We start from the raw sequence: 22,795 nt of genomic DNA, 5'->3' as shown, positions 1-22,795 counted from the left end.
CTTGAACACCTTACATAGGTCTGTGCAGCATATTTGCCTAATGCAATCTGTTATTTGATTTTTTTAATTGTGAATAGAGTGAAGAGTTACAGAAAACATAATTAGCTATACATTCAACAAATCATGTACTTTGTTTCATGTCAGTGTTTGCAATCCCCTCTCTGCAACAACAGTTATCCTACTATCCACTGTGACACTCTCTTATTTACATCTTATATTTCACAAATGAGCAAAGCAAAAATATCTGATGCACACATACAAAACAAAAAAATACATAGTCATTTAAATGTCCAAAAGGCACATTCTGCAAGCCAACCTCCTGCCCATAGGTATACAGCCTTACTCAATCCGTGGGCCTAGAGCCTGGAGCTGCTCTAACTCTCCGTGTCACAGCCTCTACCACTGTCTCTGCTTTTGCCCCTTTGCTAGGTAGGGATCTCACATTCCACTCATGCTCCTCCTTCTTGATGGTCCTGGGATTGTCTTTTCTTGAAATGAAAGATTAACTACGCTTCCCTTTAAGTTACACATCTTCTACATTTACAGTTTTGACAATCCAAATTAATTATGCCAACAATTACTCACAATTGAATCATGAAATCCTATCAATATCATTCCCTAACTGCTTTCATCAGACCCATCTAGAAAAGAGGAGAGCTATTTTGTGGGGATTCTAATTCACCCCCTTCATTCTGAAATTAGGCACACCCATGAAGGAGTGACGAACTGCTTCCAAATCGTTAGTCACTGAAAACCTTATAAATAGCAGAGAAACGCTGTCAGATATAGTGCCAGAAAATGAGCCTCTCAGGTTGGAAGGCACTCAGAATGCAGAAGAGCTGCCTCCTCAAAGTAGATTTGACCGTGATAATGAGAATGGAGTAAAGCCCGTGGGAGTCAAGTCCTGGGGACCTTCATTTGCTGATGAAGCACAACTCAAAATTAAGAGAAACAGCTGTAAACATCCATTGAAAATCAGAACATGGAATGTACCAAGTATGAATCTGGGAAAATTGGAAGTTGTCAAAAATGAAATAGAATGCATAAACATCTATATCTTAGGCATTAGTGAACTGAAATGGACAGGTATTGGCCATTTTGAATCTGACAGCCACATGGTTTACTATGCTGGGAATGACAAATCTGAATGGAGATTCTACCTTCCTCCATGCCCTCTGGATCTAGGCTCCCTCTTGAAAGCTTGTAAGCCAGTGACTTCTTGGCTTTGTGGCCCCCCATTGGGTAGTCAATGTCCAAGTTGCCCATCCCTGTTCTGTTCGAATGACTGCTTCTTGATCTATGTACAAGTTTCTCAGGAGCACAATTAGTGTTCCAAATACTCATACTCCACATTGTGATCCATAGCTTGTCATGATCCATACAGTCTATATAAAGCCTTTGTGGAGTCAGTAAGGCACAGGTAAACATTTTTCTGCTTTCAGCCAAGATCCAGCCGACATCGACAATGATAACTCTCATTCCACATCCTCGTTTGAATCCGATTTGAATCTCTGACGATTCTTGGTTCATATACTGTGTAAGCCGTCTTTGAATTAGCTTTAGCAAAAATTTACTTGCATGTAATTTTAATGATGTTGGCCAATGATTTCCACATTTTCTTGGACCATCTCTTGGTGGAGTGGGCACAAATACTGATCTCTTCTAATCAGTTGGCCAAGTAGCTGTCTTCCAGATTTCTTGGCATAGTTGATTGCTTCTTGTTGTTGTTGTCAGGTGCCATTGAATCGGAACCGACTCATAGCGACCCCATGCACAGCAGAACGTAACAATGTCCGATCCTGGGCCAACCTCACTACCGCTGCCACACTTTACGCCATCAATGATGTCACCTGGCTAATCCATTTCGTTGGGGGCCTTCCTCTTTTTCTCTTACCCTCCACCTTACCCAGCATGACATCCTTCTCCAGTGACTGTTCTCTCTGGACAATGTGTCCAAAGTAGGAGAGATGAAGGTTAGCCATCTTGGCCTCCAAGGAGCACTCTGGTTGTACTTCTTCCAAAACAGATCTAGATTGCTTCTAGATATCTCATTTTGTTGAAAGATTTCAATTCCTGGAGTCTTGGTCTTTGCCAGTGCCTTCAGTGCACCTTGGACTTTTTCCTGCCATATCATTGACTCTTAATCATCTGCTACTTCTTGAAACGGTTAAACATCAACCATTTCCATTTCTTTTCTTTTTTTTTTTTTTTTTACTGTCTGCATCACTGAATAGTTTGCCCAAAGAATTCTTCAGTATTTTAAGTCGTGGCTTGAGTTTTTTCCTCAGTTTTTATATCTTGAGCAATGCTGAGCATGTTCTTTCTTTTTGGTTTTCTAATTCTAGATCTGTGCACATTTCATTATAATAATTGATTATGTCTTCCGGAGCTTCCCTTTGAAATTTCTTTTCAGCTCTTTCACCTTTTAATTTCTTCCATTTGCTTTAGCATCTCTGTGCTGGAGAACAAGTTTCAGAGTCTCTTCTGACTTTCATTTGGTCTTTTCCTTCTTTCTTGTCTTCTTAATGACAGTTTTGCTTTTTTCCTGTATGCTGTTCTACCACAACTCATCTCGTGTTCAATCATTAGTAACTAATTATCAAATTTGTTCTTGAGATGATCTCTAAATTCATGTGGGATATGTTTAAGTTCATATTTTGGCTCTTGTGGACTGGTCTTAATTTTCTTCAGCTTCAGCCTGAACTTGGCATATGAACAGTTGATGGTCTGTTCTGCATTCTGCCTCTGGCCTTGTTTTGACTAATAATATGTAGCTTTTCCATAGATGTAGTCAGTTTGATTTCTCTCTAGTCCATCTGGTGAAGTCCATGTTTGCAATCGTCTTTTATGTTGTTTTAAAAAAAGTATTTGTAAGGAAGAAGTCATTGGTCTTGCAAAATTCTATCATGCGATCTCTAGCATCAATTCTATTACCAAGACCATATTTTCTAACTACTGAACCTTCCTCTTTGTTTCCCACCTTTGCATTGCAATCTCCAGTAATTATTATGCATATATATGCAGTATATCCTGATTGCATATTTGATTACTTTCAGACTGAAAAAGTTGGTAGCATTTTTCAGTTTCATCATCACTGGCTTAAGTGATTGGTGCATAAATTTGAATAATAGTGATCTTAATTGGTCTTCCTTGTAGGCTTATGAATATTATCCTATCACAGACAGCATTATATTCTGAGATAGATTTTGAAATACTCTTTTTGATGATGAATGCAATGCCATTCCACTTCAGTTTTTCATTTCTAACATAGTAAATGTGATTTGTCAGATTCCAAATGGCCATTGCTAGTTCATTTCAACTCAGTAATGCCTAGGACATGATTTTTATGTGTTCCATTTCATTTTTGACATGGATGTTTACAGCTGTTTCTCTTTATTTTGAGCTGTGCCCCATCAACAAATGAAGTTTCTATAAGCTTTACTCCATTCGCTTTATCATGGTCAACTCTACTTTGAGGAGACAGCTCTTCCCCAGTCATATTTGGAGTGCCTTCCAACCTGAGGGTCTCATCTTCCGGCACTACACCTGACAGTATTTTGGTGTTACTCATCATATTCAATATCCAATAGTCTTGTGCTATCTGGGATTATTTCACTGCTATTCATAAGGTTTTCAGTGGCTAAACATTCAGAAAGTTGTCTACCTCTCTTCTTACAAGTCTGTCTTAGTCTAGAAGTTCAGCTGAAACCGCTCCACCATGGGTGACCCTGCCAGCATTCAAAATATTAGTGGCCTAGCTTTTGGCATCACAGCAACATGCAAGCTGTAACAGTGCCACAAAATGACAGATGAGTAGTGGATTAATCACAGAGATGGTACTTATTTTATAAAACCTGTCTATTATTTTTAAATAATAGATGCAAGGTGGAGACCTGCAGAAATATTTTCAGTCCAGGTTCAAAGAGTATCTGAGGGTGCTGGTTTCAATGATTTCTCTTGTGTGTCTCTCTGTTAAGTAGGTTTGGTCTCTTGTAGGAAGTTGAGTTTTGTTCTACATTTTTCTCCCATTCTGTTGAGGGTTGCTGTGAGTCGGAACTGACTTGATGGTACTTAACAACAGCGTCGTTTCCTAGCTGGTGTGGCACTATAGGAAAAGCACTGGACTGTGAACCCCAAGGTTGGTGGTTCAAAGTCACCAGCTTCTCCTTGGAAACCCTGTATAGGGTTGTTAGGAATTGACTCGATAGCACTTAACAACAAAGTTGTGTTCTTGGTCAGAACAGTCAGTAGTGGGAGCCGGATTCTATTTTAGTTTTTCTGGTCTCAGGTTAGAAGAGGCTGGAGTTTGTGTGAGCTGTTAGTACTATTGACTAGTTTCTTCTTGGAGCCTTTAATTCCCTTCATTCTCTTTTGGTCCATACAAATAGAGACCAGTCTTGTATATTAGGTGACTTCCCACAATCTTTTAAGACCCCATATACTGCTCAACAAACAAGGATGTAGAACATTATCTTTGTGAACTACGTTTTGCCAGTTGACTAAGTTGTCCCCTGAATACTCTGGTCCCAAGCTTTTTATACCCAGGAAGCCAGTCTTGCACGGTCTTTGGATCTGTCTAGGAAGCCTCTAACTGTGCCCCCTGCGTGGTTTGTTATACATGTGGATACGTGTGTAACACATATCGGCACTCATCTACATGTTCGTTCCCAAAGACCTGTCATTATATGAAAGTGGAGGTTGACTACATCTGATCTCAAAATGGAAAATGACAACCTCATTACATAACTGCCAGACCACTAAGAATCATGGTCCAGCCAAGTTGACACATAATTTTAGCCATCACAGCTAACTCTTACCTGGTACCACATCATTCATTATTGCCAGATGTATATCCTTAATGCACAAAAGAGTCTGAGAGTATATTTTTACTGTTGTAAATGTAAAATGCCAGATAATGAGATCGTTGATAAGTGAGGAGTAGATGTATTTTCAACACCTCAAAGACTTTGTGGAAAAATATAATTATCTTTTAATTCCATTTTTCCATGAACTTTTGAAACCCTTTCATGTACATATACCTACAGATCGGTTTATACATGCATGTCAGTACACCATCCTGAACACATACATAAGGACTTCAAGCTAGTATGCTCAAAGTATCCCAATAGGACAGCAATTCAATAGGAAAATATGATTTAACTTGAACATAGATATATTCATATGTTAAATGCAACTAGTTCATATAGAAAGGTTAAAGATGCAGAAAAAAAATGAATAAAACACAAATTCTGATAGTTTAGTTTGGGGAGGTTTTGTAAGAGGAAAGGGCCAGTTTTTCATTGAAACTTAGAAGTAAGGATGAGTGTAGATTCAGGTAATTTTGCATTTTTAGGGGCAGGAAAGTAATGACCCTCTTAGTTCAGAACTCACTTTCTCGGTAAAATTTGTGGGTGACATGGTCAGCCTGCTGAGTAGTGGTGGATGGTGGGGTGGAGCTTTTGGATATGGCCACATTGGAAATCGCTTTTTTGGAGAATGAAGCCAGTAGTTGACTTTCTTCAAAGAAGCTTTACGCTGGCTTGAGAGACCAGCTGAGATTTAGTTAGACAACAGAGTATGGGGTAGTGATTTTTTCCTATAGTGCTTAGTAGTGGAGGCATAGGAGGGGGAAGGTACTCTTGGCTAAGATGCTGGAGGGATATAGGGTATCTGAGACAAAAAGATAATGGGACAAAGGAGATGAGGGTGTTTATATAAGAGATTAGTCATGTATGTATTCTAGGATCCAAACCAATTACCTTTGGGAATAGCTGGAAGAAGGTGAAATGTGATAGAGGACGAGTCAGGTGAGGAACCAGAAGTCTGCGCGAACACAAGTAGGTGAAGGAGCAATAAGGATAATAACTGGGAGGATGGAAGCTAAAAAAGTCAGAGAGCAGGACAGAAGTTTCATAGTCTGACAAATGCTTTATTTTTTTTAATGGGCATGCAGACTGATTTATTGTGAAAAACGTTTTTGGGGCGTCAGGTAGCTTATACAGATGAAAGCAGTGGTCTCCAAACATTTATGATCTAACTTCGTAAAAATGATTATATATTTCCCAATGTATGTACAGTTACTTGTAGATCAGTATGTATTTTATAGTAGACAGGGGCCATATCATAGTAGGTCGTGTATGTAATGATAAGGACTTTGTATTGTATTATATATTTAAATAGTAAGCAATGTTGGTATGGTACTGTAGGGTAAGCACTGAACTGCTAGCCGCAAGGTTGGTGGTTCAAACCTAGCAGCTGTTCCTTGGAAACTCTTTACAGGGTCACTATGAGTCAGAACTGACTCAACGGCACTTCGCAACAACCATAAGTGTGTTTGTGTTTTATTGCTCATAGTTGTGGACATGTGTTTGTACAGTAGACTTCTTGAAGCATGAGGGGTTGAAGGATATGTGCATGTGAAATTTTAATGACTACTACCTAATTAGCTTCCAGAAAGGCTGTGCCAGTTTACATGTCCACTAACTAGTGTGAGGAGTCCTGGTGTGGTGCTGTGGGCTAATGCGCTGGACTGCAAAGTCAATTTGAATCACAGGGTCGCCAGTTCAAGCTCATCAGCTGCTCTTTGGAAACCTTATACAGAGTTGCCATGGGTCAGAACTGACTTGAGCACGCTTAACAACAACGTAGGACTCCTGGTGAGGAGGATAAACACTGGCCTGTGAACCACAAGGTCAGCGCTTCAAACCCACCAGCTGCTCCTCAGAAAGCCTATACAGGGTTGCTATGAGTCAGAACCAATTCAACAGTACTTCACAACAACAACAATGTAGTATGAGAATTGTTCTTTATAGTTTCTCAGTACTTAGTCATATCGGTGTTTTTAATCTTGACATGAGAGAAGTGTCTTCTGTATTTTTTTTTTAGTGGTTTTACTAGCAATACGTATCAAAACTTTCTATCTTTGGTGAATAATGAAGAATGTTAATTGTTTCTTGGTGTTTGTTCTGGGAAAATACTGTTAAAAATAATTTTTATAAGGCTGAGGTTAAAGCATAAAATGTCAGTCTCTGATTCATTTACGTAAAGATTTAGCCTTGTGACTTAATATGGCCTCTAGCTGGGAAACATGATTATTCGGTCAACTTGTAATTTTCTAGATTCAAGAAACTCTTTGTCGTCATTATCTTTAAAGATTTGATTAGTTCTCAGGGTTTCAATAGACAGCATAGTAGAGAAGGAAGACATTTGTGATAGAGGTAGTTCCTAGACTCTTTTAACCGTTTAGTAAGAAGGTATCCATATTTCCAATGTAAAAGTTTGTATTAATCGAGTTTCATTTGTTTATAATTTCTTCAAACTGCTTGTATATATTTTTGTACATTATCCTATACCAGCGATTTAAAAACCCCAAATCTATTGCTGTCCAGTTGATTCTGACTCGTAGTAGCCCTATAGGACTGAGTAGAACTATCTCTCAGGGTCCCCGTGGCCATCATCTTTAAGGAAACAGACTGGCACATCTTTCTTCTGCAGAACAGCTGGTGTGTTTGAACTACTGACCTTTCAGTTAGCAGCCAAGTGCTTAACCACTGCACCACCAGAGCTCCTTATACCAGTGATAGATAGTGTGAAATATATGCAGAGTTTTAAAGGGAAGAGATACATTTAATTTTGCAGACAGTAAACTTCCGCCCCCACCCCACCCTCTCATTAAGGAGATAGTGATTTGTTCTTTAATTCTAATGCTTTGGCCCAATGGATTTTTTTGATATTGGAATGTGATTTCATGACATGAGTAGAGGAAAATATGTTGGTAGTAAGTGCTGTCAAGTTGGTTCGACTCACAGTGACCCTGTATAGGGTTTCTGAGGAGCAGCTGGTGAGTTTGAACTGCTGACCCTGTGGTTAGCAGTCCAGTGCTCTGCTCATCCTGTAGCAACACACCAAAAACTGTGGAGGGAGACTAGTTAAGTAAGGTTTAACTAAATATTTTTTCTGTAGCTGTTAGTTTCATCAAGATCTACCTCTAAAAGGAATTCTTAAGATGCTGGTTAAGGGGTTTATTGCTTATCCAGAAGATTTGACCTTGTGAATTGACTTATTCTTCTCCAAGGCACTTGAGAGAAAAGACAACGATAGCAGTTACATCTAGAGGCTATTATGGATTGGAGGATGAGAAGGGAACTGCATGTACTTCAACAAGGCGTCGGTCAACACCTCGAAGTTTGGCAGGCTTGACAAGTGGAGTGTTTGAATCTATAATGGTTCAAGTTTTGAGACAGGAAGAACAGCTGAGAGCAAAAGAAGAAAAAAGGTAAATGTAAAAAAAAAAAAAAAAAAAAAAAAAAAGTTTCATGATGTTCAAGTTTCCAGAAATTACTTTCCAAAGAGTAGATGTGTAGATGTATAACTTTTATATACACATTTTAGTAATGTTCCAAAATACATGAATTCTTAATGAAACGATCACATTGGCATTTGTTTAAGAATATAATTTTAAAATTCAAAACAAATTATAAAGCTGTACAAAAATAATTTTTCAGAATATTTTTTAGATTTCTGGAAGTATGTGAATTATAAATTTTAAATTATTAGAATTTTATATGGATTTCTAGAGCTTTAGAGATTTCTATATCGTGTGGACTCACAGATCTTTAAAATTAGGAGGAACTCCAGAGATTAGATAGTTCGAGAATGACTAAAAGGTTCCACCATGGATGTTCATTTCCTTGGTGACTAGGTTTGATCTGGGTTCATTTGGAAAGAACTCAAGTAGTGACGCCTTCTAGGGTTTGGAAACATGGCATGATGGCACACACAGCTTTTTATATTTAACAAATCGGGCTAGAGGTCAGAGAGGTTAAGTGACTACTAGCAGCCACCAGGTTAGGAACAAGAGCTGAGATCCATTCCTAAATCTGCCATTAAGTCTTTAAGTGGAATTTGTAGGTAAGTCCGAATTTGGATTTAAGGTGCATATGGTTCTTAGAGAGGCTTACTTTAGTGTAAGAAAATGCTCTTGGTTAGCCTTACTTTATTGCAAGAAAAGGCTCAGTGCCGTTTCCGTGTTTTAAAAGTTGTATGTACAGCAAATGAAGGTAATTGTGATAAAGAATTGTTGCCTGTAGGGGTGGTTCAGTCATTTCAGATTGAGGGCAAATTTATCAAATGTTAAATGGCAAGTAGGAGTCCTTAAGCTGGACATTGATTGATAACTTGGGACTGCATGAACTTAAGTTTTTATACTGTCAGAACAAAGACTGATGGGTTTTTTTACTAAATCAAATCCCCAATGATGTTAGTAGTGATTGTTGATGTAGTTGTTGTTGTTAAGTGCTGTCGAGTTGATTCTGACCCATAGTGACCCTGTATAAGGTTTCCAAGGAGCAGCTAGTGAGCTTGAACCACCAACCTTGCAGTTCAAACGACTGTGCAGTCTGATGCATTAACCCAAACTGCTAATCTTACTCAAAGACAATTTATAATATTTTGTTGTTCTCATAATAATTAATATGATTTGCATTTATATTTGTAAGATTGAAACTCAGCCTCCATACGCTCAGCATCATAGCTTTCCTAACAGTGATTACTTAGGAACCCACGGCGAAGTACTTTTTTCCTTGTGCAAACCCTCCTAGTACTGCTGCTATAGGAAGTGTGTATATGGGCAGTAGTGTACAATAGATTGGAATAAAAAAGATTAGAAAAAAGGAAGAAATGTAGGAAGAAGGTGGCAGTAGTCTAGACTTTTACTACTGGTCACCTAGAAATAAGGAAAGCTGAGATATGATGTTGTTAGTACCATTGAGTCTGTTTCAATCCATAGCAACCCTGTGTATGGGGTTTCCGAGGAGTAGCTAGTGAGCTTGAACTGCCAACCTTACGGTTTAAACCGATTTTGCAGTCCAGCACATTAACCCATCAAAAGGTTTTAGTACCAACCCTGAAAGGTATTTCCACTTAATTGGTGCTCTAATAATATCTTCCAAAGGCTTTTTTACTCTCTTTTAAAGCCAGTTACTTCAGGATGATAGGAAATGTGGTGGTGGTGGTTGTTAAGTGCTGTGGAGTCGATTCCAACTCATAGCTACCCTGTATAGTTTCTGAGGAATGACTGGTGAGCTTAAACTGCTGACCTTGCCGTTCAAACCAACCCTGTTGTCCAGTGCTTATGAGCATCACCACACTTCATTTTCTGTGAAGTGATTTCCTCTAAGTCCATAGATGTTAGTTTTGACAGAAGCATTACATGCAGAGAAAGCCAGCAGGAGTCCAGAATGAGTCTGTTTTGGTAAAAAACAATGCTGTCCCTTCCTTGATAGAAGTTATCTCATGTAGTCAGACTGCCACCAGGCGCTGCATCAGGGACTCCGTGTTGGTCTCTGCTGCTGGCAGATTGAGCACTTCTCAGTGACTATGGCCGTGTTGGAGTCCCTGCTCCTGAGCATACATAACCTCTGTCGCTGCCACATGGACACTTTTCATGAACCCATTGGGCAGTGACAGGCACGTCTAGGGAAAGAGGTTGACGGGTATCCACAGACTGTGTCATCCTAGCCACTAAATCTTCCTCTGCTGAGGTCACCCTTTTACTGTCAGTATTCACCTGGGACACAGATCTTCTTGTCACCCCTTTTTCAATCATGTTCCTTCCATAGCCCTGACCTTCCAGCTAAACCTTTGGACACCAGCGCATGGATCTGTATAAAAATGCAAATCTGTCCATTTCTCCTTCACAGCAAAGTGGGTAACCATACACTGTTCAGAGTTCTGCCCACTGGGACAATTTCCCTTTACCACTTTACTTTCAGTGGTGTTCACTTTTAGGTGGTGTCTGAGTATGACACAGAACCATCTACAAACCAGGTCCAAGTTTTCTTTTCCTTAGTCATCTAATTATAGAGAAATCCCGTAAGGTCATAGGTGAGGGCTGGAGAGAAAAGGTTATGTAGCTGGAGTGGGGGGCATGGGCACTTAGGCTACTTGTTTATGTAGCTTACTTTGTCTTCTGGGCTTGATTGAACCACTTCCATTTAATGGTAGAGTGCTGTTGTGCAATACAACTTTATAGGCCAGTGAGTTCATGATGAGCAGCTCAGGTTGCATTGTAACATGGTGGCCTCTGGTTAAATGTTCAGTCTCTAGCAAAGCCTAATAGAAAGCCAAAAACTGTTTCTCAAAAGGAGAATAAGTTATCTGCAGATGGTGGCAGGGCTTTGCTTCAGAATCATAAATCTATGACTCATCTGTAGGGGCCTGCCAAATCTCCAGACAGCATATCTACCTGCCATTGACTCTGTATACACCCTTGGAGCTGCCATATCATGTGACCCAGCGGCAGACCAGCTTGCACAACAGCCTGAACCTAATGCCAGGCCTTTTCTTGTTCCTAGCCCCACTCAGAACTAGCAGCCTTTCAGGTCTGGTGGTAAATTGACCAGGGTGGGGGTGGTTGTTAGGTGCCATTGAGTTGGTTCCAACTCATAGAGACCCTATACACAGCATAACATAACACTGCTCAGTCCTGCACCATCCTTACAATTGTTGGTGTGCTTGAGCCCATTGCTGCTGCCATTGTGCCAATCCATCTCATTGGGGGAGGTCTTCCTTTTTACCAAGCATGATGTCCTCTAGGGACTGGTCCCTCCTGATAATATGTCCAAGGTATGAGAGACAAAGTCTGACCATCTTGGCTTCTAAGGAGCATTCTGGTTGTACTTTTAACAACACAGATTTGTTTGTTCCTGTGGCAGTCCATGGTACTTTCAATATTCTTCTCTAACTCAAATGTATCAATTCTTCTACAAACCTTCATATTCACTGTTCAGCTTTCTCAATATATATATATATATATATATATATATATATATATAAAGCTATTGAAAATACCAGGCCTTGGGTCAGGCGCACTTTAGTCCTTGAAACTGACATCTTTGCTCTTGAACACGTTAAAGAGGTCTTCTGTAGCAGATTTGCCTGATACGTCATTTTGATTTCCTGACTGCTGCTTCCATGAGTGTTGAGAGTGGATCCAAGCAAAATGAAGATTTTAACAGATTAATTTTTTCCTCCTTTTAAAAAAAAAATGTTTTATTGTGAATTATGTGTGGTAGTTTACATGGGAGAACATTGGTTTTACATTCATCCTATCGTATATCGTTTCATTGCCATGGCTACAATCCCCTCTATGCATCATCAGCCAACCAAAGGGTATACCCTACAAGCCTGCCCTCCGGTCATCAGCACACAGCCCGTCTCCCTTTCTGGGTCTAAAGTCCCCAACTGTTCCATCATCATTGTCATCATCTCTGCCTCCATCTCAGGCCTCACTGCTTCTCTGGGTAGGGTCCTGCTCTCCGCTTTTCTCCCTTGATGGTCCCAGGGACCTCCGCTCCTAGACTGCAAAGTTAGTCACTGCCCTCCTTGCTACAAAACGTCTACCTTTACATTTCCAACCTTCACAATCAGTCCTGATAACAATTATTCACTATTGTATCACAAGAGACCTATTCACATTTCCTTTAATTAGCCCTGCCTAGACAGATTGGATACTACTCAGTGGAGATTCTACCTTCCTCCATGCCCTCTGGATCTAGGTTTCCTCTTGAAAGCTTGTAAGCCAGTCACTTCTTGCCTTTGTAACCACTTCCCCCCCCCCCCCCCCCCCCCCACACACACACACACATTTTGGGTAGCCAGTGTCCAATTTGCCATCCCTGTATACTCTGTATATGAAGGGGGTGGGATTGATTCTTGCTGTGAAGATTTGTTCCCTCTTTTAAGCTACTGCATCCATAGGTGTAGATCAAGTTCATCAAATTCTGTCAGATTACTCTTTGTTTTCCTCTTCTTTCTTCTTCTAGTTGAGCTCTGATCATCCAGTCATTGAAGCCAGGTCAAGTGGGTATTGTCTGCAAGTGTGGGTGTTCTTGTGCATATGCCCTCTCTTCTTATCAGCTGGACGCTTCACTCTCCACTCTAGTTCTCTGTGGCTATGTCACTGACTCTGGGCCCAAGAGTCCCCAGGTCTTACCACATGGCTGGCTAACCAGGTCTCCACCCAGGTTCACAAGAGTCTGTTGAATCTCCATTTATTTTTTATTCCTTTACACTGAAAGGCAGTCCATACTGAAGACTGTGGTCTTTGATGATTTTCATCACTATTTTAAGTCTGTGCGTTTTCAGCAAACAAGGTTCTATCATCTGCATATTGTAGGTTGTTAATGAGTCTTCCTCCAGTCCTGATGCCTTGTTCCTCTCATATAATCTAGCTTCTTGGGATATTTGCTCAACATACAGATTGAAAAATATATGGTAGAAGAATATAACCCTGGCGCACACCTTTCCTGATTTTAAACCACTCAGTGTCCCCTGTTCTAGTCATGACGGCCTTCTTGCCAAGAGATTGTTAATTTTGTAAAATGTATAAAAAATAATGGCTTTTTTCCTGTTTTTTTCAACCTCAGTGTTTTCTAATATAAGTATGCTTTTCTTATATAATTGAAAATATAATAAATATCAAAATGTATAAGGGCCCAGATAACTAGTGGAGCAGGCACATTTGCTGCCAAAGACAGTAAGTGTCTTGTCATATCTCAAGATTGCTTTTGAGTCCTTAGAAACAGAATGCAACATTTAGGAAGCATCCTGTGGTGTGATATATGAGAATGCTTGGTAAAACCTCCCTCCCTGTGAAGAGTTCCTCTACTGTCTGTCACGGTCCCTGGAATTTTATCCATATTGCAAGTCTACCAACCTAGTAGTTTGGCAGAACAGTCAGAGAATAATTGAGGATATTTGTATTGCCAATTCAGGCCTGGAGACGGCCTTTGAAATAATCCAATCCATTAAGGAAACATGTAGGAAGACTGGGGAGGGTATCACAGGTTATACGATCATTGTAGTTGTGACTTTAATGCTGGGCATGTTATTGTTAAGTGCCATCACATCAGTTCAGACTCATAGCTACCCTATGTACAGCCTGTGCCACCTTCTAAATTTTTGCTACACTTGAGCCTATCACTGCTTCCACTGTGCCAATCCCTATTGTTGGAGATCTTTTTCTTTTTCAATGACCCTCCACTTTACCAAGTATGATGCCCTCCTCCAGGAACTGGTCTCTCTTGATAACATGTCTGAATTATGAGATAGGAAGTCTTGCCATCCTGGCTTTTAAGGAGCATATTCTGGCTGTACTTCTTCTTCCAACACCAGTTAATTTGTTCTTCTGGCAGTCCATGGTACTTCTAATAGTCTCCTTCAACAACTCAGAGACATGAGTTCTTTATTCATTGTCCAGCTTTCACATACATGTGAGGATATTGAAAATACCATGGTTTGAGTCAGGCACACCTTAGTCCTCAAAGTGACATCTTTGATTTTGAACACTTTAAAGAGGCCTGTGCAGCAGATTTACCTAATGTAATACATTGTATGATTTCCTGACTGTTGCTTCCATGAGTGTTGATAGTGGATCCAAGCAAAATTAAATCTTTGGTAACTTCAGTCTTTTCTCCATTTCCCATGATGTTATTTATTGGTCTAATGGAAAGAAGTTTTATTTTCTTGACATCATGGTGCATTCCATGTTTTAAGGCTCTAGTCTTTGATCTTCATCAGGAAGTAGGCTTCCAAAAACAAAACAAAAAAAGGGAAGGAAAATAAAACCTCTCGCATAATGTTTCCAAACTGTTACATAGGTTAAAAAAAACAAACTTTTATATCAGAAATTTAAAAACTAGACAGCAGCAAGCTGAACAATCCTAGTCCATATTTTAATATGACAACATTTCAGTTATCTGATGAGCAGGTAATATTTTTTAGTTGACCAGCTGGGCATTCACAAACCTTGAAGGTGTATTATTTTAAAATATTTAAGCTCAACACTTAAGTCTCTGATTCGTCAGGATTAGTAAGAGAGGGGAATTCCACTGTATTTTCTTTTCCATGCAGTTGTGGTGGTGAAGTGCCACTGAGTCGGTTCCAACTCACTGAGACCCTGTCTAGAGTTTGAGGAGCGGTGGGTGGGTTTGACTGCCGTCCTTGAGGTTAGCAGTTCATTGCTGCCACAGTGCCACCCCAGGGCCCCTTTTGTACGTACTGTAGATGGCATGAACAATGATGGCTTCTTACATCACATTGTCACCAGCTGAAACCCTGGCATTCCGTTAGTGTTGTTTGTGTTGGGACAACAGTCAGAACCAGTGTAGAGGAGATGACAGTTGGTGGCCTCTTGAACAAGAACAGTAGTAAGGCTCTTCCCTAGCTCTCTTCAAATACATGCTGATAGGACTTGAGGCAGTCTTAGGGCTGATTGGTGTAATAAGGCAATTTTGATTTAGGAGATGGCAGCAGTACATTTCAATGTTTGGAGGGCAATTGGGGTAAGATCAGGTGAATTTATAGATGCTAAAAAAGTCATTAAGCTAATCACTACCATTGCGGTCAGTTTGTAATAGTGACCTTGAGCCATTAAAGAAAGATTGGAGTATATTGTATAACTTGTTTATTAAACAAAAATCCAAACTCACTGCTGTCGGGTTGATTTAGGCTCCTAGTACTCTGGTAGCGTAGTGGTTATGAATCAGGCTGTGAACCGCAAGGTCAGCAGCTCAAAACTACCAGCTGTTCCGCGGGAGAACGAGGAGGCTTTCTGCTCCTGTAAAGATTTACAACCTCGGAAACCCTGTACAGGGTTGCTATGAGTCGAATCCGACTCCATGGCACATAACATCAACAACAACAACAACAACCCCACATAGGGTTTCTGAAACTAAATGTTTACAGGAACAGGCAGTCTTACCTTATGCCATTGGAGCAGCTGGTGAGTTTGAACTGCCAATTTTGCAGTATACAGTCCCAATAGGTCCGACCACAGACATCCCCAGGACTCCTTTAATAAAGTTGATTAAAATAGAAGCTGGCTCCCCTCAGGTAAGTTCTGTTAACTAGAATATGATATTCCTGGGGAGTAGTTAGTACCCAGGATCGGGCAGTATTTCCGTTCTGCTGTGCATAAGGTCGCTGTGAATCGGTACCAAGTCGATGGCACGTAACAACAACAACAACAAATACTGGCTCTCTTTACCTTCTTTTTACAAGACTGTTAGTCTTTACTCTGTGTATCTAAGTACTCTTAATGTTAGTTTCTTGATTCGGGAATCTCTGGAATTAAAAACATGGGAGCTGTTTAAGCAGCCTCCTGTAAATGTTAATATTCTATATTTTATAAAGTAAAAGCTATGACAATTAAGTAATTTACTTTCAGATTCTCTACAACAGACTAAATGAAATAGACGTTTGTCATTTGTGGCCACCAGCATTTTTGAACCACTTCCTACCATTCTGATAATTTCCCACATTACAAATTCCAACTTTCCATGATAGATGCCAGAGAATTTATATTCTCATATCTACTCAGAGTTAAGGCAGAGGTATGGGACCAGTTGTCCACATCTCGCTTGAGTTTTTGTGGGTGCCACATGCAGTGGGCAGTGTTGGACTGGGATGTTATTCCTTAGCAGTGAGACTGGTGAGAGCTGCTGGCAGTTGCAGGGCACATGCTTCCCGTCCCTGGTGTCCTGAGGCAGTCTTGTTTTTCCTGGAAAACCCCTCAGAGGGTGGCTGGAATTGTTTCTGGCTTCATGGCTTCTAAATTGGAGGCTTCGACCCTTAACAGAGCTTATGTAAGCTCTCTAATTATCTCAACAAAAATGACTTTTCTGCTTTAAGTAGCCAGAGGAGATTCTGTTGTTGGCAGCTCAGTAAGAAACTTGACTGATACTTCCTATTAATGGTTGGCTTTCCTACAATGGAATATTCTGTTGTATTGTTTGTTTTAGAAAATGTAACTACCTTATTTTCCTTTTTCATATCTCCAGTTTGCCTACATTTTGTAGACATTTCTCAGCGAATGGATTCTTTTGTATTTAAGCTCTCTTGTCTGAGTTTTATTAGATTGTGAAGTCTTTGACAGCTGGGTTTCCACTTCGGTGTTTGTGTTCTTACACGACAGGGTGAGCATTCCTTAGAAATTGATCACACTTGCAAAGTTAGGGGGCTTTCAGATACAGCCTTGTTGTAAGGCTCCTGACTGGATAGCGTGGTTCCTGCTGAGTTATGCATGCCACCGCGGTCTGAGGCAAGCACCCCTCCAGGCCAGTAAGGAGGACAGCAGGACAAATGAGAGCTGCTTCCAGTGGAAGATGTTTCTGAACCCCTCTACCATTTATTTGGGTCTCTAGTCAGCGATCTTTTGGGATTTCCCCAACGCTGAAGGCTTAGTTTGGAAACATGTACCACTATACTGCTGAACAAAAGTTTAAATTTCCAAGTTGGTTTATTTACTGTTTTCTCAACAGTCCTTGTCAGCAAAATGTGCTTTACTTAAACATTTCTGAATGTCATAGTTAATTATATTTTAAGTGTTCACCCTAGACTGTTAATACAAGGTCAGCAATTCAAACCCACTAGCCACTCTCAGAAACCCTACCCAGGGTCGCTGTGAGTCAGAACTGACCTGATAGCACATAGCAACAATAAACAACAAGACTTTAAAAATGGGCATATTGTGAGCATTCACTCTAGAGCTTTTAGGCAGCCTCCTGTCCCTCACTGAGAACATGACTAAAGATGGGGTTTTACAGCCCAGTTCAACAGGGTTATTTTGCTTCATGTGGGCTGGCACCAGATCAAACTTTCTTTCTCCTCCTTATGCCTTTTCAGTATACCTGAGCCTGAGGCTAGATTCTATCAGCATTTCGAAAAGATAGAGTTTATAGGGAATAGCAGTATTTGAGTAGCAGTTCTGAGTAACAACTACAGATGGCAGCATCAGGCCTCAGCTCTGCCACATCCTTCCAGAAACCTGAGCCAACACAATGTATCTGTGACTCCATTGCCTGAATTTCTCCCTCTTCCAACAGTAAGCCAATTGGTCTCACATACTAGGCAAACGCTGTGGACCAGGCTCTTCCATTAGACCTCTACGCTTGAAATTGTCAAGGGTTTCATTTTACTTGGATCCACAGTCAACCCTCATGGAAGCAGCAGTCAGGAAATCAAATAACATTTTGCATTGGACAAATCTGCTGCACAAGACCTCTTTAAAGTATTAAAGAGCAAAGCTGTCACTTTGAAGACTGAGGTATGCCTAATCCCAAGCCTTGACATTTTCTGTTGCTGCATATGCATGTGAAAGCTGGATGTATGAATAGAGGAAGACCAGAGAAAGATTGATGCAGTTGAATTATGGTATTGTCAAAAAATATTGAAAGTACCATGGACTGTCAGAAGAACAAACAGTTCTGTTTTAGAAGAAGTACTACCAGAATGTCCCTTACAAGTGAGGATGGCCACTTTGGACAGTAGCCCAGCCCCCGGAAGAAAGAGGCCATAGTTGGTAGATCCTCAGCGAAGAAGAGAAAGACGAAAACCTCCAAGGGGTTGGGTTGATACAGTGGCTGCACCAATAGTCTCTTAAATATAATAATTGTGAGGCTAGCGCAGGATCAACCTGTGATTTGTTATGTTGTGCACAGGGTCCATTTAAGTCGGAACCAACTTGACAGCAAATTACTGTTGTCGGTTCCTTAAGGGGTTGTTATACATGAAAGTCAAATGCTAACCAGTATCCCCACACTCTTCTTGAACAGTGCTTTAGAATAACACCTTTTTTTTCCCCTTTGCCTTTCCTTTGCTTCTATTTCTTAGAATTAACTATTTTCATGCTTACATGTGTACTTGAAAAGTATTTTCTCTATGTTTTTACATTTGGATAGTTTTTATTGCTGTCTTCAAGTTCACTAATGTGTTCTTTTTACCTGTGGTCCAGTGCTTTATAATTCTACAGCGTCAAGTCTGTCATTATTTCCATTTGGTGTATATCAGACACTCAGTGTTCACCTTTGGATTTGGGTCCTTTTATATATATACATATATAGTTGTGGTTAAGTGCCGTCAAGTTGATTCCGACCCATAACGACCTTGTATAGGGTTTCCGAGGAACAGCTGGTGAGCTTGAACCACTGACCTTGCAGTTCAAACGGCTTTATCCGTATGTATAATTAAGGAGCTGTGGTAGTGTAGTCGCTGTGAGTCAGGCTGTTAACCCTCAAGGTCAGCAGTTTGAAACTAACAGCCATTCCGCGGGAGAGAGATGAGGCTTTCTGCTCCTGTAAAGATTTACAGCCTCGGAAACCCTGTACAGACAGGGTTGCTATGAGTCAGAACCTACTTCACGACACAAAACTACCATCACCATATATATAATTTGCCTCTATTAAAATTTTTTGTTGTGTGGAATACACAGTTAAAGTAACTGTTAGAATGTTATTATTTGTTAATTATAACATTAGTTGTCCAAGTCATTTTCATTAGTGGTCTTTGGTTGTCAAATACGAGTTTTACCTTAATGGATTCTAGAATTTTTGTAAGTCTTGGTGGCACAGTAGTTTTTGGCTTCCAACCAAAACGTCTGTTCCGCTGAAGAAAGATGTGGCAGTCTGCTTCTCTAAAAATTATTGTTGTTGTTAAGTGCCATCAGTTCTGACTCAACAACACCCTGTATAGGGTTTCTGAGGAGCAGCTGGTGGATGTGAACAGCTGACCTTGTGGTTAGCAGTCCAGTGCTTATCCTATAGCACCATACAAGGACTCCTTGTGAAGATTGTAGCCTTGGAAATCCTGTGGGCCAGTTCTTCTTTGCCCTATAGGGTCTGAGTCATAATCGACTTGATTGCCTTGAATTTGGTTGGTTTTATACATCTTGGGCTTTGTTACAGAATATAGTTACTTAGGAAAAGTTTGATCATTTTAGATCTTTTTTTAATTTGTTACAGGGGTCCAGGTTAGTACTAAGGACTATGTGGTCAAATAAATCGTTGTATATGTTACATAGTAAGATCAATGGTTCGAACTCACCAGCTTCTCCATGGGAGAAAAGATGTAGTGGTCTGCTTCCATAATGATTGCAAACAAAACCACTGTCACTGAGGCGATTCTGACTCCTAGCCACCTTGTAGGGCAGGACCTAACTGTCCCATAGGCTGACCAACCTTTAGGGCAGGGCCTAACTGTCCCATAGCCTGACCAGCCTTGTAGGGCAGGACCTAATTGTCCCATAGGCTGACCAATCTTGTAGGGCAGGACCTAACTGTCCCATAGGCTGACCAACTTTGTAGGGCAGGGCCTAACTGTCCCATAGGCTGACCAAGGCGGTAAACCTTAATGGGAACTTATTGCTACATCTTTCTCCTGTGGAATGGCTGGTGGATTTGAACCACTGACCTTTTGATTAGCAGTGCTGTATGTAACCACTATATCACCAGAGCTTCTTCCATAAGATTACAGCCTTGGAAACCCTAGGCACTGAATCACAAGGTCTATTTGAACCACAAGGTCAGCAGTTCAAGCCCACCATCCGCTCTGTGGAACGGACTTGACAGTCTTCATATCAGTGGGTTTATAACCGTGTTGTAATCCTACTTGGAAATGGGGGTTTCTTGGTTATGTTAGTGTGGCCACAGCAGTGTGTAGCATCTGTCTTCCACCTAATCACTTGTGAGTGAGGTAAAGAGCAGCAGAGACAGTAGTGTAACCAGGATTCTGAAAACAGGCTTGTCCTGCCAAGGAGAAATGCCCTGGTATTTGCCAAAACCCTATTCTTTCTGAGTATTTATCTAACAGATTACAAATACAACAGAACACACAGGCCAACATTATCTGGTGAGGATGAAAGGAGATGAATTTATAAGCCTAGAAACTCCTAGGATTGCTAGCCTACTAGAAGCTGTTGTTAAGTGCCATTGTGTTGGGTTTAATTCATAGTGACCCTGTATAGGGTTTCTGATGAGTGGCTGGTGTGTCTGAACTGCTGACCTTACAGTTCAAACTGACCTGTGATCCAATGCTTTATTGTACAGTGCCTCACCAGGACTCCTAGAAGCTGAAATAGGTGAAAAAGACTTTTCCCCTGGTACTACGCCCTGCATTCTCACTTCTAGTCTCTCTGTGAGAAAATACTTCTGTTCTTTAAAGTTACCCACTGGTCGTATTTCTGTTACAGCAGCGTAAGATAATTGAGACATTGTCCTTTGAAAGAGTTGCATAGAAACACTGAGAAGTGACATATTCTTGAGCTGTAAACGAATACCAAGGCATAATACATGACATTGATTAATTTTCTATACTATTAATGATCTTCCTTATCTTCCCCCAACTCCGCTAGCCACGCCAGGACTCCCTGTAAGATTGCAATGGATTTGAATGGTTTTATATATCTTGATCTTTGTTATGGAGTGTACTTACTTAGGAAGTTAGATGCCATGGAGTCACTTCCAATTCATAGCAACCATATACACAACAGAATGAAGCACTGTTTAGTCACAGTTGTTGTTACATTTGAGCCCATTGCTGCTGCTTCACTTTACCAAGCATGATGTCCTTCTCCGGGGACTGGTCTCTCCTGATAACATCTCCAGAGGCACTAATCTGCTTTCTTCTTCTCTAGATTTCTGGACATTTCATATAACAAATGGACTCATGCAGTATGTGACCTCTTATGACTGGCTTCTTTACTTAGTGTAATACTTTCAAGGTTTATGTGCATTGGAGCATGCATTTCATTTCTTTTACTGCTGAATAATACTCTGTTCCAGTTTATCACATCTGTTTACCACTTATCAGTTTGATGGACATTTGGTTTGTTTCCACTTTGGGCTATTGTAAGGGTTTGTTGTTGTTGTTGTGTGCCGTGGAGTCGGTTCCAACTCATAGCGACCCTGTACAGGGTTTCCGAGGCTGTAAATTTTTACGGGAGCAGAAAGCCTCATCTTTCTCCCGCGGAACAGCTGGTAGTTTCGAACTGCTGACCTTGCGGTTTGCAGCCCGATTCGTAACCACTATGCTACCAGAGCTCAGTGTAATACATATGCAGAATTCAGGTTGGATATATATTTTCAGTTCTCTTGGGTTATGTTCTAGGAGCAGAATTGTTGGGTCACATGGTAACTCTTTAACCTTTTGAGGACCAGCAGTTGTTCTGTTTTACATTCCCGCTAGCAGTGGATGAGGGTTCTGATTTTACCACTAAGGTGTAAAAGGGGTATTTCATTGTGGCCTTCTTTTTTGTATTTTTCTGATAGCTAATAATGTTGAACATCTTTTCATGTGCCTATTGTTCATGTGTTTATCTTTGGAGAAGTGTCTATGCAGCTCCTTTGTCCTTTTAAAAACTGTATTAGTAAGTATTCTTTATACATTTTAGATGCAAAGTCTCTTTCTTATAGGTGCAAAATTTTTTTCTTTAATTCTTTTGATTATCCTTTCACTTCTTTGATGATAAAGCACAAAATTTTAAAATTGTGATGATGTTCAAATTACCTATGTGTTCTTTAACTGCACCTGTTTGTGTGGTTATACCTAAGAAATTGTTGACTTATCCAAGGTCATGAAGACGTATGCCTGTTTTATTCTACCTAAAAAGTTTTTTAATTAAGATTTTATTAAGCAGTGCCACTAAGAAAAATTTAATGGGAACAAAGCACCTAAAATCCTTCCAGTCTAGGAATTATATGTTTGTTTTTTTTTCAATATTGTCATTTCCTAATTCAATGTATGCATATTTTCATTATGACTTATTATTTATTAATACAACTGTGTTGTATTCTGGGGTTTTTTTTTTATGTTTATACAAGCTATTCATAGTATAAAGCAGTTTATTTCCCATTTGTTGTAATATAACTTCTTTATAGTTTTGTTTTTCTTAAAATGATAAAATTCCATTTAACACATGAAAGCATATAACATTTAGTTTTGTGTTTTTTTTTTTTTTTTT

At 40.1% G+C, this 22,795-nt stretch overlaps 1 protein-coding gene across 1 annotated transcript in view; it reads left to right on the top strand.

Annotated features, from left to right (window-relative positions):
- Positions 1 to 22,795, top strand: part of KIAA2026 (KIAA2026 ortholog) — a 103,760-nt gene that overhangs the window by 18,812 nt on the left and 62,153 nt on the right. Inside the window, exon 2 of the mRNA XM_006863758.1 lies at positions 8,075 to 8,275. Coding sequence (XP_006863820.1) covers positions 8,075 to 8,275 — 201 coding nt within the window. The remainder of the gene's footprint in view (positions 1 to 8,074; positions 8,276 to 22,795) is intronic.

The sequence above is a fragment of the Chrysochloris asiatica genome, unplaced genomic scaffold, assembly GCF_000296735.1.
Source record: "Chrysochloris asiatica unplaced genomic scaffold, ChrAsi1.0 scaffold00056, whole genome shotgun sequence".
Classification (NCBI taxonomy): Eukaryota; Metazoa; Chordata; class Mammalia; order Afrosoricida; family Chrysochloridae; genus Chrysochloris; species Chrysochloris asiatica.
This window is presented reverse-complemented; position numbering and strand designations above follow the sequence as displayed.